The sequence below is a fragment of the Macrobrachium nipponense genome, chromosome 6 (assembly GCF_015104395.2).
Source record: "Macrobrachium nipponense isolate FS-2020 chromosome 6, ASM1510439v2, whole genome shotgun sequence".
NCBI lineage: Eukaryota > Metazoa > Arthropoda > Malacostraca > Decapoda > Palaemonidae > Macrobrachium > Macrobrachium nipponense.
The window spans coordinates 33,538,117-33,552,656 of record NC_061108.1 but is presented as its reverse complement, the minus strand read 5'-3'; the positions used below and the strand labels follow the sequence as shown (position 1 = coordinate 33,552,656).

General features: G+C 38.7%; 1 protein-coding gene across 1 annotated transcript in view; it reads right to left on the bottom strand.

The window, feature by feature from the left end:
* Positions 1-14,540, bottom strand: part of LOC135216422 (potassium voltage-gated channel subfamily KQT member 1-like) — a 691,013-nt gene that overhangs the window by 182,479 nt on the left and 493,994 nt on the right. The window contains exon 5 of the mRNA XM_064251767.1: positions 728-903. Coding sequence (XP_064107837.1) covers positions 728-903 — 176 coding nt within the window. The remainder of the gene's footprint in view (positions 1-727; positions 904-14,540) is intronic.

Sequence of the window (14,540 nt, the reverse complement as noted above, 5' to 3'; positions counted from 1 at the left end):
AGAGAGAGAGAGAGAGAACTGACCTCAAATCTAATTAAGGAAAGCACCGTCCTTACCTGCTGTGTGTGTGTGTGTGTGTGTGTGAGAGAGAGAGAGAGAGAGAGAGAGAGAGAGAGAGAGAGAGAGAGAGAGAGAGAGAGAGAGAACTGACCAAAAATTTAATTAAGGAATGCACTACCCTTACCTGAGAGAGAGAGAGAGAGAGAGAGAGAGAGAGAGAGAGAGAGAGAGAGAGAGAGAGAGAGAGAACTGACCAAAAATTTCACTAAGGAAAGCACTGTCCTTACCTGAGAGAGAGAGAGAGAGAGAGAGAGAGAGAGAGAGAGAGAGAGAGAGAGAACTGACCAAATATTACACTAAGGAATGCACTATCCTAACCTGAGAGAGAGAGAGAGAGAGAAAGAGAGAGAGAGAGAGAACTGACCAAAAATTTAATTAAGGAATGCATTGCCCTTACCTGAGAGAGAGAGAGAGAGAGAGAGAGAGAGAGAGAGAGAGAGAGAGAGAGAGAGAACTGACCAAAAACTTAATTAAGGAATGCACTACCCTTACCTGAGAGAGAGAGAGAGAGAGAGAGAGAGAGAGAGAGAGAGAACTGACCAAAAATTTCACTAAGGAAAGCGCTGTCCTTACCTGAGAGAGAGAGAGAGAGAGAGAGAGAGAGAGAGAGAGAGAGAGAGAGAGAGAGAGAGAGCATTCTAAGAAAAACCACCGCCGCCCTCCTTACCTGTCTGTGGGCGTAAACGACGGAACCCAGAAGTTTCCACGTGCCTCCCCTTCTGTCCATACGGACCATCCGGAGGATCTGGAAGAACCGGAGGCCGCGGACGGCCGACACCACGTGGGTTCCATCCCCAGAGCCGCTGACAAGGACAGCGATGGATGCGACGATGGTGACTATATCTGCAAATACGAAAATACCCACTGTACCTCTGTACAGACACCTGGAGACATTGCAACGTTGGCTGGTAGGATAATTTTCTCATATTCTCGTTTTATATTTGTATGGATGTATGTATGTATCAATGTATGTATGTATATATATTATATATTTTATATGTGTGTATGTGTGTGTATATATATATATATATATATATATATATGTATGTATGTGTATGTATATAATATATATATATATATATATATATATATATATATATATATATAAATGTTGTGTGTGTTTATGAGTAAATACTAAAAGTTTATCTATTGTACCTGCAGGCATGTGGAGACTTTGCAACGCAGGCTGATATGAACACCTTCGTCTCCCCAGAGAGAGAGAGAGAGAGAGAGAGAGAGAAGAGAGAGAGAGAGAGAGAGAGAGAGAGAGAAATTTGGACTGGCGTCACTTAACAGGGAATCCCTATCATTATTATCACTTTCTCTTAGAAGGCTGCTAGGCTGGTATTTTGGAGTCTGAATCCGACCAGCGGCCAGTAGTATCCTTATGTTATTATATATATTTTTTTCGTCTATCAGTCCTTCAATTCGACTGGGTGGTATTTATAGTTATCATTACTATTATTATTCGATGACAATGGCCTTATATAAACATGCACTGGCAGCATTCGTGAAAAGATTGGTCAACAACAGAGTGAACCCATTTCTTCCAAACACATCCGCTTCTATAAATCGAGTCTAATTCAAACTGCTGTTGCAGACAACGAGGGCCCTCCTACAAGTGAAGTAGATCTGATTTAAGCGGACCATCATAAAGAAAGAACTAAAATAAAAGGGATTAAAAAAGGAGTCTGTCTTCTAAACAAGTGTTCCAACACGCCACTATCCAGGTCAACACTCATTTAACCCGACTTGCATTCAAAGTCACGATTCCCCAGTCCTCGGATATAAAAGCTTTCCACCTGGATTTGCTGGTGAATACGGGGCGCACATCGGTTAGAAAATCATCTATATATGTAAATGAGTACCTCAATACAAATGACAAGTTTATTCTATTTGAAAGAAGTAAAGATGAAAAGATAAATAAATAAAGCAAAGCACATTCCTTTTAAAAGGAACAAAACAGAACGCCTTTTCAGTCTTACACAGAAGTTACAAACGACCTCAAAAGCTTCAGTTAACCAGTTACACATAAGATACATTATTATATAATCTTTCCGAGGAACGGAAAAGATAAATAAATCTAAAACAAGAGAACATAAAATCAAAACATTTAAACATTACAGATATTTTCTAAACATGACCAGAAGCCAAGATTATATCTTGTTGAAAATGTCGATGGTCCATCAATAAATTCTCGATGGTACATCATCAATAAATTTAGTCAACGTTTGTTAATGGCAAGTCATAAATCCAATGTTACTCACTTACTCGGTTCTTTTACATTTTTTTACATTACCGTCTGAAGAAGTTTGCAGAAAAATGATGATAATAATGGTGGAGAAATCCAGCAGGTTCTCGAAAGCTCTCGTTTGTACGTATATTTCTATTATATATTGACACTTAGGCCACTGTGGATTCCTTCACCGTTTTAGTGAATCATGCTATTTTTAATATTATTATTATCATTATTATTATTATTCAGAAGACGAAACCTATTCATACAGAACAAGCCAAAAGGAGCCATTAATTTGAAATCATGTTTCCAAAGATTATGGTGTTCATTAGGAAGAGGTAAGAGGAGGTAATGGGAAATACATAAAAAAAATCCAACTTATTAAAAAGAAGAAAAAAAACAATAAAATAGTAAATAGATAAAAATGTATTAAATAAGGAGAATAGTATTAGGGTAGGGTAGTAATGCATTGCATCTTCACTTGAACTTATGAAGTTCTAGTTGCAAGACATCCTCAGGGTGGTTGTTCCACAGTCCAACAGTTTGAGGAATAAAGGACCTCTGAAACTGAGAAGTTCGACAGTGAGGTACATTTTACGCATACTGGTACTCTATTCATCGAAATTGGTTGCTCTCGGCAGGTAAGGGCAAATCATGGATCAACTGTCAATGTGAAAGATCTCTGTTGAAATGCAACTTATAAAAAAGTGACAAACAAGAGACCATCCATCGATGGTCCAAGTCATATCTGCTATTAGGGCATAAAACTATCACCACGAACTGCTCTATCTAAAAGAGATAAATCTCTGGCAGAAGCAGACATCCACACCGGAGAACAGTATTCTAGTAAAGGAAGCACAAACGACCTAAAACAGGTTGCACTGATTTTATCACCGTTATAAATATTATGAGGCCTTGCGAACAATGCTTAACTTTCGAGCGGCATTTGCTAAAACATTTATTAGATGTTTCTCAAAAGTGAGATGCGAGTCAAAAGTTACACCTAGAATAGTTAAAGCTTCAGACTCATTCACAGTTCCATCCACCTAAGGGGTAGGATGGGGTGGGAAATCTGTACGAGATCTGTTAATCAATAGCGTTTTAGTTTTACTAGAGTTCAGCCTCGTACCCCATCGACTACACAATTCCCTGACCGGTCCATGTCCCAACTGAGGTTGAAAGCAGCTTCATTTCTCATATGTAGAAACTTTACTACACCCACAAGTGTTGTATCATCGGCATACTGAGCAATTTTGTTTTCCAGGCCAATAAAAATAACAGTGGACCAAGAACACTACCCTGTGTAACTCCGGACAAAAAGAGTTCTTTGTTCACTAAATAGCCGTCCACAGCAACTAGTATCAGGGAGAGGGACATCCTCAACCGATTGCTTAGCTTCAAAACCCCGATGACGCAGTTCAGCATTTTCCCTAGAGCCAGTAACCAATCTACCATCATCTATTAGTGGTGAAATGGATGGTGACTTTGACTCACGAGAGATGTACAATTTGGCCGTTCACAGATGAGGAAGAGTAATTCCTTCAAGTTTCCTCTTCAAAGAATATTGTAATATTTCTCGGCTTTATGGTAGTTCTATTCGCAGCATGACGAGACTCAACAAAAATGGAGTAATTTTCATTTGAACGATTTCGTCCCCATGCGCTGAATTAGGTCTGTTCGTCATGGTAGGCTCGTCTACGTGTATCATCAAACCATGTCCTTAATTTTATGACTTTTCTATGGACATTATCTTATTAAAATAGCCACCATCATTTCATTTGCCTTCTTCTTGGGATCAGGATCTAATATATCATCTGAAATATTAAGTGCCTGACAAGCTTCAATAATACGATCCTAATTGGCTCTGGATTTTAGCTAGACCGCTTTTCCATTGGTAGAATTAGGAATGTACTGGTTGACAGATATGTCCATCTCAATGGCGCAGTGATTAAAAGTGCCCATATGTTCACATACCTCGGACTTGACAATGGCTGGAACATCTGTGAATATGGGGTCTAATCTATCACCAGAAATGAGGGTGTGTTCCTCAATTAGCGGGACAAAATCGGAGGATACACGGAGCTCAAGAGCAAACTGGCCATGTTGATCTGTGAAATTTGAATTTAGCCACTCACTGTGCATTGCATCAGTCTCCTCAAATAACGAATGAAGATTTTGAATGCTGTTTCTAAGCCATACTAATCCTCTCCAAGAGACAGGCATCTACAGAATTATTGATATTTGGATCGTGGTAAAGAGCAAATACGTATACATATAAGATACTCATACGTATAAGATTTTTATGAACAACAACAACAACAACAACAACAATAATAATAATGGACCCTCTTAACACTGCATCAAATCTTTATTAACAGGGAACTTGAAGAAGCAATGTTGCCTTCACGCTGTAACAACTGGGTTATCTGTCCTTTTGCTACGTGACAGGCAGTTTAGACTCGATCAATTTTAGTGTATAAAAAAACACAAGTTTTCGAATGTGACTATAAAGCCAGAGTTTATTTTTTCTACGGTTATGCTAGTTACTAAGGGTTTCCATGAGGTTCAGGTTCATGCTACATCGAAAGATCCTAACTGGCAGTTGCACTACCTTGAGAATCAACTGTTGACCACTAATATTATTGTTTACCATTCGGAGAAAATGCGTTTTCTTTACATTGGCTACTATGTACACTCAAAGAAAACGACTCTTTTTACTATGTAAACCATCGTAAAAGGCTCATTTTGCAAGGGTATTAGAGGGTACGAGTGACCATAATGTTCTTTAAGTTATGAAAATAAGATATGAGTAAATAATGCAAGCTTAAAAGAAATCGGCACGGGACGGTAAAAAAAAAAAAAAATAATAATAATAATAAGTTTCATACCGCTTTGGAAGGACAGGTATAACTAACTAAATGTACTATAACTGATTCACTTAAGGTAGATTCTTGGATGAGCCCTATGCCTACGAGACGTTAGTTTGGCGGCCTCTGATTGGCTGGGAGCTGCCTACCTCCCGGTACCAGCCAATCAGCGGCCGCCAAGCAAACGTCTCGTAAGAATAGGGCTCTTCCAAGAATCTACCTTAAGTGAACCAGCTATAGTGTCTCAGAATAAAGTTAACAATAACACTCTTCGGTTACAATCGGCTTCATTCATTATTTTCGACCAAGTTAAAACTTGATAAACCTGATATTACAGTGAAAACCTGAAGTTATTAATTTAATTTAGAAATTAAAATTAACACGATGAAACAGATAATAGATGCATTGATAGGGTAAGAATAGTACAGATTTCAACTGGTACTAAGGTGTGTGTGTGTGTGTGTACGCACCAAGTTCGTTATGAAACAGTTATGTAACCCTCCATCAAAGTCAGCTATCAGTCACATCTCATTTTTATTCCTTGTCCGTCGCGGTTCAAAAGAAAGTTTGGTTTCTGTTACTGAAAGACTTGGGACGGTCCTGTCAGACCTATGTTGCACTATTGTTCTGGTGGCCAGTTGACTGCAGTGAGTGACAGGCATTTCTCTACCAGCTAGTGTGGAGAAGAGCATGGAGATAGCAGCTTTATTAAAAATATGTGTTAAGAATCACAAGACCAGTGTAAGGACAACGCTTTTTCCTTATTTTCATCGAACCCAATCATCAAGTCGCGTTGTTCTTACTTCCCTCCGATAGAGCGTTCCGCGGCCTTTCCGCCGATGTATAACACATGTAATTCCATAATTTATACGCCTTAATATATCTAAATGTATGTCTGTAAGAAAACACAAATTTACTGTCTCAGAGTCATTTCTGTTCGCTGTTCGGTGCGAGACTGCACTACTTATCCGTCCGCACTTGTCTATGTCAACCCAGTTTGTCTGTAAATAAATTTCTACGGGCTGCTTTTGAGCAAGAGCCCGTGCTGGCATAAAGCCAGCTTAATCTTAAACAACAAACAAGTAAATAAATCATCAGTCCCACCCATATATATATATATGTGCATATATATATATCAAATTTATACAAATATACATAGTATATATATATGAAAAACTTATATATATTCTATATATATATATATATATATATATATATATACACATCAGAATCGCTTGGTAATAAATTCACAGACGCTAAATCTCAAATTCATAGACCTTTCCATTTCAGAATTCCCCTCAACTGGAATTACAGCTGACGTCACGGGATCACTTTTACTCACAAGGTCTTTTCGTCACACTTCGCAATTTGTGATGATGTTTTTCGATACTGGTGATACTCAGAGTCACTCACTCGATAAGGCACGCAATCACCAAAGGCACGAATTTAATATTGCCAATAATTTAGGCTACTCTGCGCGCGTAGGTGGCAGCATACTAAAGGGTGCTAGATTCCGTCTTCAGGCGATGCCGCCTTTGGCATATTTTTAATAAAACATGAATCCGTTTCAAGCTTCAATTGAGAAATTATTGCTCGGATGACGCATTAAGTTTATATACTTCAGCAATACAAACTACATACCTTTATACATTCTCTCTCTCTCTCTCTCTCTCTCTCTCTCTCTCTCTCAGCATTAATAGTAAAAGAGAAAGAAAAATAAAAAGGTAACAAGAGTCTTGCATAAAGCATAGATTATAAAAAAATGTTTTCAACATATATCGCGGAACACACACACACAGATATAGATATAGATATATACTATATTATATATATATATATTTATATTATATATATATATATATATATGTGTGTGTGTGTGTGTGTGTGTGTGTGTGTCTCTTAAAAGTATACTGAATATTCTTTTAATGACAACTATTTCAGCTGTTAACTCTTGGCTATCACCACAATACCAAATCTACAAAGAAACTGCACTGCTTTACTTGCAGTCAGTACAGCCTAAATAAACAATGGTAGAATTTAAACTACAAATAAGCGTTCAGTATGAAAATCAATAAAGAAACTCGACTTTCTTAACGAATTTGAGTCACGACGGCTTACAATGGAATATTCTTCTGCTGAAGGGGAGAATGATACCTTTGGGTCATCTAGAGTAAATTTTGTCTTGTGGGTCTATTGTTCCATGGTCGCTTCCTTGGCTCTCTTGAGGGTCGCTGCTGCTCCTTATAAAAAAGGTGGTTACAAGGTAAGGTACAATAGCAGGCTCAGAGATACCCTTTATGGTACCTTTGGTTGTACTCCATGGGTGATAATTCTCTTAAAGGTAACTGCTTCCTATCATTAGGGCAAACTGCATTTGAATTTGTGCTAGTAATGATCTTATTACCTATGTGCGAAAGACAAGAGACCTCCAGCATCTAATAGGAACCAAGAATCTATGTAAGAAACAATGACATCTTCATTCACAACGAAACAGCTGAAGAACTGAAAAGCTTGCCACACTCTGAAAACTAAATTCGGGTCTCAACTTAGCAAATGAGACCAACAAGACAAAACCCTTCCTTTCCTTGACACTCTCGATGAGAAAAAGTAACATATTAGACCACACCAGCCCTCACATAACTTCAATGTTGACGACCTTAATTCATGTGCAGTGTCCGGACTGACAATAAGAAATTTGACACTACTGCCTATACAATGAAAGGTTTCTCTCACTGTGGTGCCTGGAATACTATCCATGCAGAACTGGAACATGTCAAACAGTTTTTGACAAGTAATTGATAACCAACCGATATCTTAGAGGAAATGATTAGGAAAGATATGAAAGAATTCTGCAACCAGGCCAAAATAAACACCAAAAAATGTGGTAGTATATCCAAAACTATCAATTGCCACCAAGCTGAGATGGCCAACATATAGAAAACCGATGGGTTTTGGAGAACACTACGCATGGTCGAACGCTTTCAAAACTTTGTTTTGACCATCAAAAAAACTTTAAAACTGCTGCCTTAAAATAAATAACTAGTCCTGTACTGGCTGTGATCAACTTGCTTGCGAGAAGACCAAGGGTTGATTCCTGAATGTGCAAACTATCATAAATTTTGCCGTTAAATTCAAATGTACTGCTATTGACCCAAGCAGTGAAATGGGTTTCTTGTACCTGGTATATTGCCATAGGTGAAAACCAAGGTGGAAGAGGTCATGGGGCTAGCAGCCTCATCCCATTAACAACAGCTTACAACTGGAGGGCTAACATCTTTTGGAGCACTACCTATTGAAGGAAAAGATCTGAGGTGATATATATATATATATATATATATATATATATATATATATATATATATATATATATATTATTATATATATATATATTATTATATTTATTTATAATAATTATATATGCAAAATAACGCGTAACCCGGAGAACAGAAACGAGGAAATAATTCCACCCACGAAAGCCAGCCTCGGGGAATGTGGAAATTGGCGTGGCATAACATTATTCCCAGGAGCCTTGAGGGTATTCTCGAGAGTAATTGTGAATAGAAATGAAGTAATTAAGAGATGAGCACGTTATTGGAAAACGGCGGAGAGGGTGAGGTGCTGAGATGATTAGATTTTAATCTTTAGGACGTATTGCGCAGCAATGCTATGAAATGAGTCAAGTCGATTCCACGTTTTGAAACACGTGAAAAGTTAAGTATATCTTAGTTTTACCAGACCACTGAGCTGATTAACAGCTCTCCTAGGGGTGGCCCGAAGGATTAGATATTTTTACGTGGCTAGGAACTAATTGGTCACCTAGCAACAGGACCTACAGCTTATTGTGGGATCCGAAGCACACTATGTCGAGAAATGAATTTCTATCACCAGAAATAAATTCCTCTGATTCCGCGTTGGCCGAGCCGGGATTCGAACTTCGGACCACCTACCGCGAAAACCACTCGTTCAGCGAGGAACTTGAAAACGTGCAAAGGCTTTAAGTGGTGTGCCTTGCATATTTTTCGAAAGACGATAAGCAAAACGACATCCCTGAAAGTGTCTATCACCACGACAGACTTTTATGTAAAAACATTGTCAAGGATAGTGGTTGATGAAAAACGCTGTAAGTCAGGAGGTGAACTCCGGTTTGTGCAATGAGGTGCTCCACTACCTACTAGACGCTCTAGGACAGGGGTTCCCAGTCTTTTCTTAGTACGGCCCCATTAAGCACTTTCACCTGTTCAGTGCGACCCCCAATAAGCCAATATATATATATATATTATATATAATATATATATATATATATATATATATATATATATATATACATACTTAAAACAATTATTAATTTTCATTTGTTTTTGTTTTTTTCAGTGAGACTGCTGGTAACTGTTACTCTACCAAACATTGAATTTAACATGATACCTCGTTATTTTCTGTACAAAGATTTTCCTTGTGTGCGTGTGTTCTGACCAATTTATTTCATGTCCATATATGATCCAGTACTTTTTAATAGCCAGTTAATTCTCTCTCTCTCTCTCTCTCTCTCTCTCTCTCTCTCTCTCTCTCTCTCTCTCTCTCTCATTATTTTGTACATCCATTCCATGGGGGTACCTCAACGCAGAGCCGTATATACTCTATATACGGCTCTGCCTCAACGACCACACCGACCACATGACCTGTCTATGATCCCACGTAATGAGCATTCCGACCCCACATGGGGTCTCAACCCCTGATTTGGGGACCCCTGCTCTAGAACATGGCGGAATTTTTGAGGATGATTAAAGTAAATGATGGATGAGACTTTGGATTCATTAAAGCTAAGAGAGGAAGTTATGCAGCCTGTATTTTGAAATGACCTCAAGCCGATGGAACACCTCAGGGTGTGCAAGAAGGGAAAACTTCAGAGTAATAACAATGCATCACAGGTCAGTTTTTTGCCGAATGTTGAACCATTTAAATGTGTTGGCACAGTCATTAGACGTTATAAGCATGAAAGGAATAGGAAAACAAAACAGTATCTATACATGATTAATGCGACGATGAAGAAAAATCCACCTCTAGAGGGGTCATAATAATACAAATGATGGAATAAGGGAAACGCACTTGTCACGTCTCATAAACGTTGCTAACTTCATAAAAACATCACGAAGGAAATGAGCGCGAGAAGATGACAATGGATAATCGTTTAATGTTTGATGAACTTCACCAGGATCCTGCAAGGAAACGAGGACGCAGTAAAGTAGGGGGATCCCGGATATAGACAATGTGCAGGGATGCTGGTGACGATAATTGCCAAGGTTTGAATGCAAAGGGATAAAAACAGATATCGACTGACGCCGGAAGATAGGTAACGATAATGATGGCTGGTGGAGAGTCATGTAAGGACATGGGCGCCCGCAGCACATTTTCCCGGAGGGGAGGGGGGGCCAAATTACTATATATATATTATGGATATAGATTAGTATATATATATATATATATAAATATATCTATATATATTACACACATACACACATATAGGGGAGAGTGGGGTAAGAAGCCCCCCTTAAGGAGAAATGCTTATATAGTCTACAGTATTTCAACTATTGACCTAACAGAGATATTTCTAGAAAGCTTTGTTATTGGAGTATCAACGATCATAATCATGAGAGGCTGTTAGCAATTTAGGATAGTGGAAATATGACCTGAAAAAAAAGAGCAAAGGGGGCCTTTTACCCCATGGGTGGGGTAAGAAGCCCACGGTGGGGGCTTTTTGCCCCATACCCAAGATATTGTGGTACTTCATGAAAACTACCATTTATATTGAAAAGTAGACGCCAACTTTTGCTAAATATAAAAAATTCAACCTTCCACACAAAAATATTCAAGAATAATGTTGGAAAATATACAAAAATTAATCTTAGAGTTCTTAGTTTCTTGTAAAACCTAGGAACTTTTTGGTATTCATAGGAACTGAAATTAGCAAAATTGTAAAATAAATTGACACTTCCTCTACATAACAGCTGTAGCAGCACACTTAGAAATAAATTCACTTTTATATAGCACCAACAATAACACAAATAAAAGAAATAATGGATAAGTTTTACATAAGAACAAAAATGACATAAGTCAAAAAGGTAGACTAATTTTCTTTACATTACTCCATCCTCTCTGCCTAAAGTCCTGTAACTGTGGTGGCCATCTGGAATTGTAATGTGCTTTTCTGCTCGACTTGGCTAGACAATTTTAATAAAGTGATGTCGCCAGTGTACTAAACAACCAGCATTAGACCATCCATTTGCTGTGCATCTGGCAATTGATCCAGGTGAGCTGCCGATCATAAGTAGTGAAGTCATCCTTTTACATGCAAATATAAACATAAGAGGAAGACAAACTCCTGCTGCCTTCATTGCACAAATAAGATGTAGTCTGTCCTCTTTCACCACTGGTTACACGTCCAACTGATCAGATGGGGTAAAAAGCCCCCTGGGCTTCTTGCCCCAAAGCGTGGTGGGCCTTTTACTCCATTAGCCATTTTTTAAGAAAACTAAATCCACCTGTACCTCAATTGAGTTTTCAAGTTTGGATTGCACTGCAAGATATTTCTTAGCTCTCATTTAAAGTAACTGTAGTTAAAGCACTGACTTTACTGACAAGATGTCCGCACAGGATATCCCTGATATAGCACGCATACTTACATCAAATGTGTCCAAAGAAGAAAAATGCGTGCTGGCTGTGTCCCATTCTAATTCTCCCTGGCTGTTTGGTATAGAAAGCTTCAGGCAGAAGGTGTTGCTGCACTGATCAGCTGACTAAGTTGCTATGATATGCAATAAGCAAGAAAATAGGGGGAGGCCTTTTACCCCACGGGGGCCTTTTACCCCACTTTCCCTACCCTATAATATATATATATATATATATATATATATATATGTATATTTATATATATATATATATATATATATATATATATATATATATATATATATATATTATATGCAGTAGAATACCGATGCCAATAATTTAAGTGAAGCAAAATGCAATAGAAAAATACAGAAAATTCCATTGACCCTTTTTCAGTAATTCCATGAAGTACTGTTAAACTGAAATAAAAAATTTCTTGAGAGAATAACCCAGTTATATACTGCATACAAATCTTATACAATATAATAAGACTACCACTGATTTACTTAAAATGAACGAATGTACTGTGGAATGGAAGGAAAACAAAGTGATGTAGTTAAATGTAATACATATTTATTTCAAGTTAGTCACTGATCATTTGAAAAGGAACTGTAACTCCTGTGGTCACTAGATTTCGGGGGGGGGGGGGGGGGGGGGGGGGGGGGGGTGGGGGGGGTGGGGGGGGGGGGGGGGGGGGGGGGGGGGGGGGGGGGGGGGGGGGGGGGGGGGGGGAAGAAGCGCCCCCTTTGCCCCTACCTGCGGGCGCCCATGTGTAAGGATAAACGTAGCCAGGTACACACACACAAACACACACACACACACACACACACACACACACACACAGACAGACGACAGAGAAACTATACATTCGTTCTTCAGAGGTTACAAACAGGGATCCGAAACGGATGCAGATTGAAGAACAACAAGCAACGACAGCAGATGCAGCAGCAACAACAACAAGAACAATCAACAGCAGCACACTGAGGTTGTCGGGAATGAGCTCTGGTATCAGGAAGTTAGCCCTGTTGTTCCAGAACTTCCTCGCAACTCATTCAGTACTGGAAGTTACTGATGGCAAGGTTTAATGAAATTCACCGTCTTAAGAGAGACGGGAATCAGTTGCGTTCATTAACAAGCACTGCAAAGATTAAATAGAAATTCACTCATTTTTCAAAATCAATTTTACCAAGTTGTCTATTTTAAGTGTAGTTACTGTTTTGCATTCTGAGCTAGGCTTGGTGTAATAATAAGGGCGAAGAAGAAGAAGAAGAAGAAGAAGAAGAAGAAGAAGAAGAAGACAACGATATTATAAAAACCCATGACAAAAGAATTAAAAACGCTTTAAAACATATTATCACCATCCTTACCCTTATATTGATAGGACCCGCTCGAAAAATAACAATTTCATTCTTATCACGTAACAGTCAGTTATTAAAAAAAAATTAAAAAAAATAAATGAAAATATTCACACCTCGGTATTAAATTGCTCATCCTACCACACGACCACTGAATTAGCAGGACATTCATAAGTAGAATGAAACATCGGATCTTTCCTAAATAGTGACCCCCAAGGGTTTTCGGGGTCGTCATCTAGGACTATTATTTCTTGGGGGTCATTATCTTTATGATATTTATAGTCTTTTGTTTATGTTTTTACGGTCATCCCTAACGGGCTGGTACTAAACACGCAGAGGTGGATACATATCGGGGTTTAAAGCCCTTGGAGGTCACTGTCTAAGAACGATCCGATACATTGTACTTTTATGCCTGATTATTCGTCAACGTTTTGAAGACGCTTGTTTGTATGGTGTTTTTACGTTGCATGGACCTAGTGGTTATTCAGCAACGGGACCAACGGCTTTACGTGACCTCCGGACTACGTCGAGAGTGAACTTCTGTCACAAGATATACACATCTCTCACACCTCAATGGAATGCCCGAGAATCGAACTCTAAACACGGTGCAATTTTTCACCCTTTCCTCGAATCACTGCCCTTTTCATACTCTTATTTCTAAAAGGCTACGCAATTCGGTATCTTTTTTCCAAAACTTGTTTTCTTACCATTTCTTTAAATGCGATCACCTTTCTTAGACCAGGTATTCACGGACAGGTTTACCTGGCAGTCTCCCTGTCAGCTGATCGAAACTGACGTTAAAACTGATGAACTGATGGAATTACTTACAGTTCTTTCGACCCGACTGACAGGTGATCGTACGTGTGGACGGGTAAGGTAACCAACGATTTTATGACAGTTCGCCGCCGGATTTCGTCTGGGAAGGATCTCAGCAGCTTGGACTAGTCACTAGAATATGAGTAAACTATGTATATAGGCCTAATTCATTTCACTGTTAGACCATACGGTGCTATTTGTAGACCGTTGCCAGCCTAAATCTTATGATAAATATGAGAAAAAAATATTTCCATACGATAGACAATTTGGTATAGGCCTAGACCAGTGTCCTGTCTTTTTATGAAAGGTGTTACTAGTGAAAGTAGGCTTCACGGTCTAATTCATAAATAGCTGAACCCGCCCCAAGGTCTAATTTAGCCCGATTTACTTATATTGTATAAGAATAGACATCTCTCTATAATAGGCAATATTGACCATACTCTGTTATGCCTTTTTGCTACTTTCCTATTTTGAAGTAAATTGCCGCAGCAGCTAGTCTTTGTAGCTCTACATCCTATCACCCAGCGGAGTTTCCATCGGTGC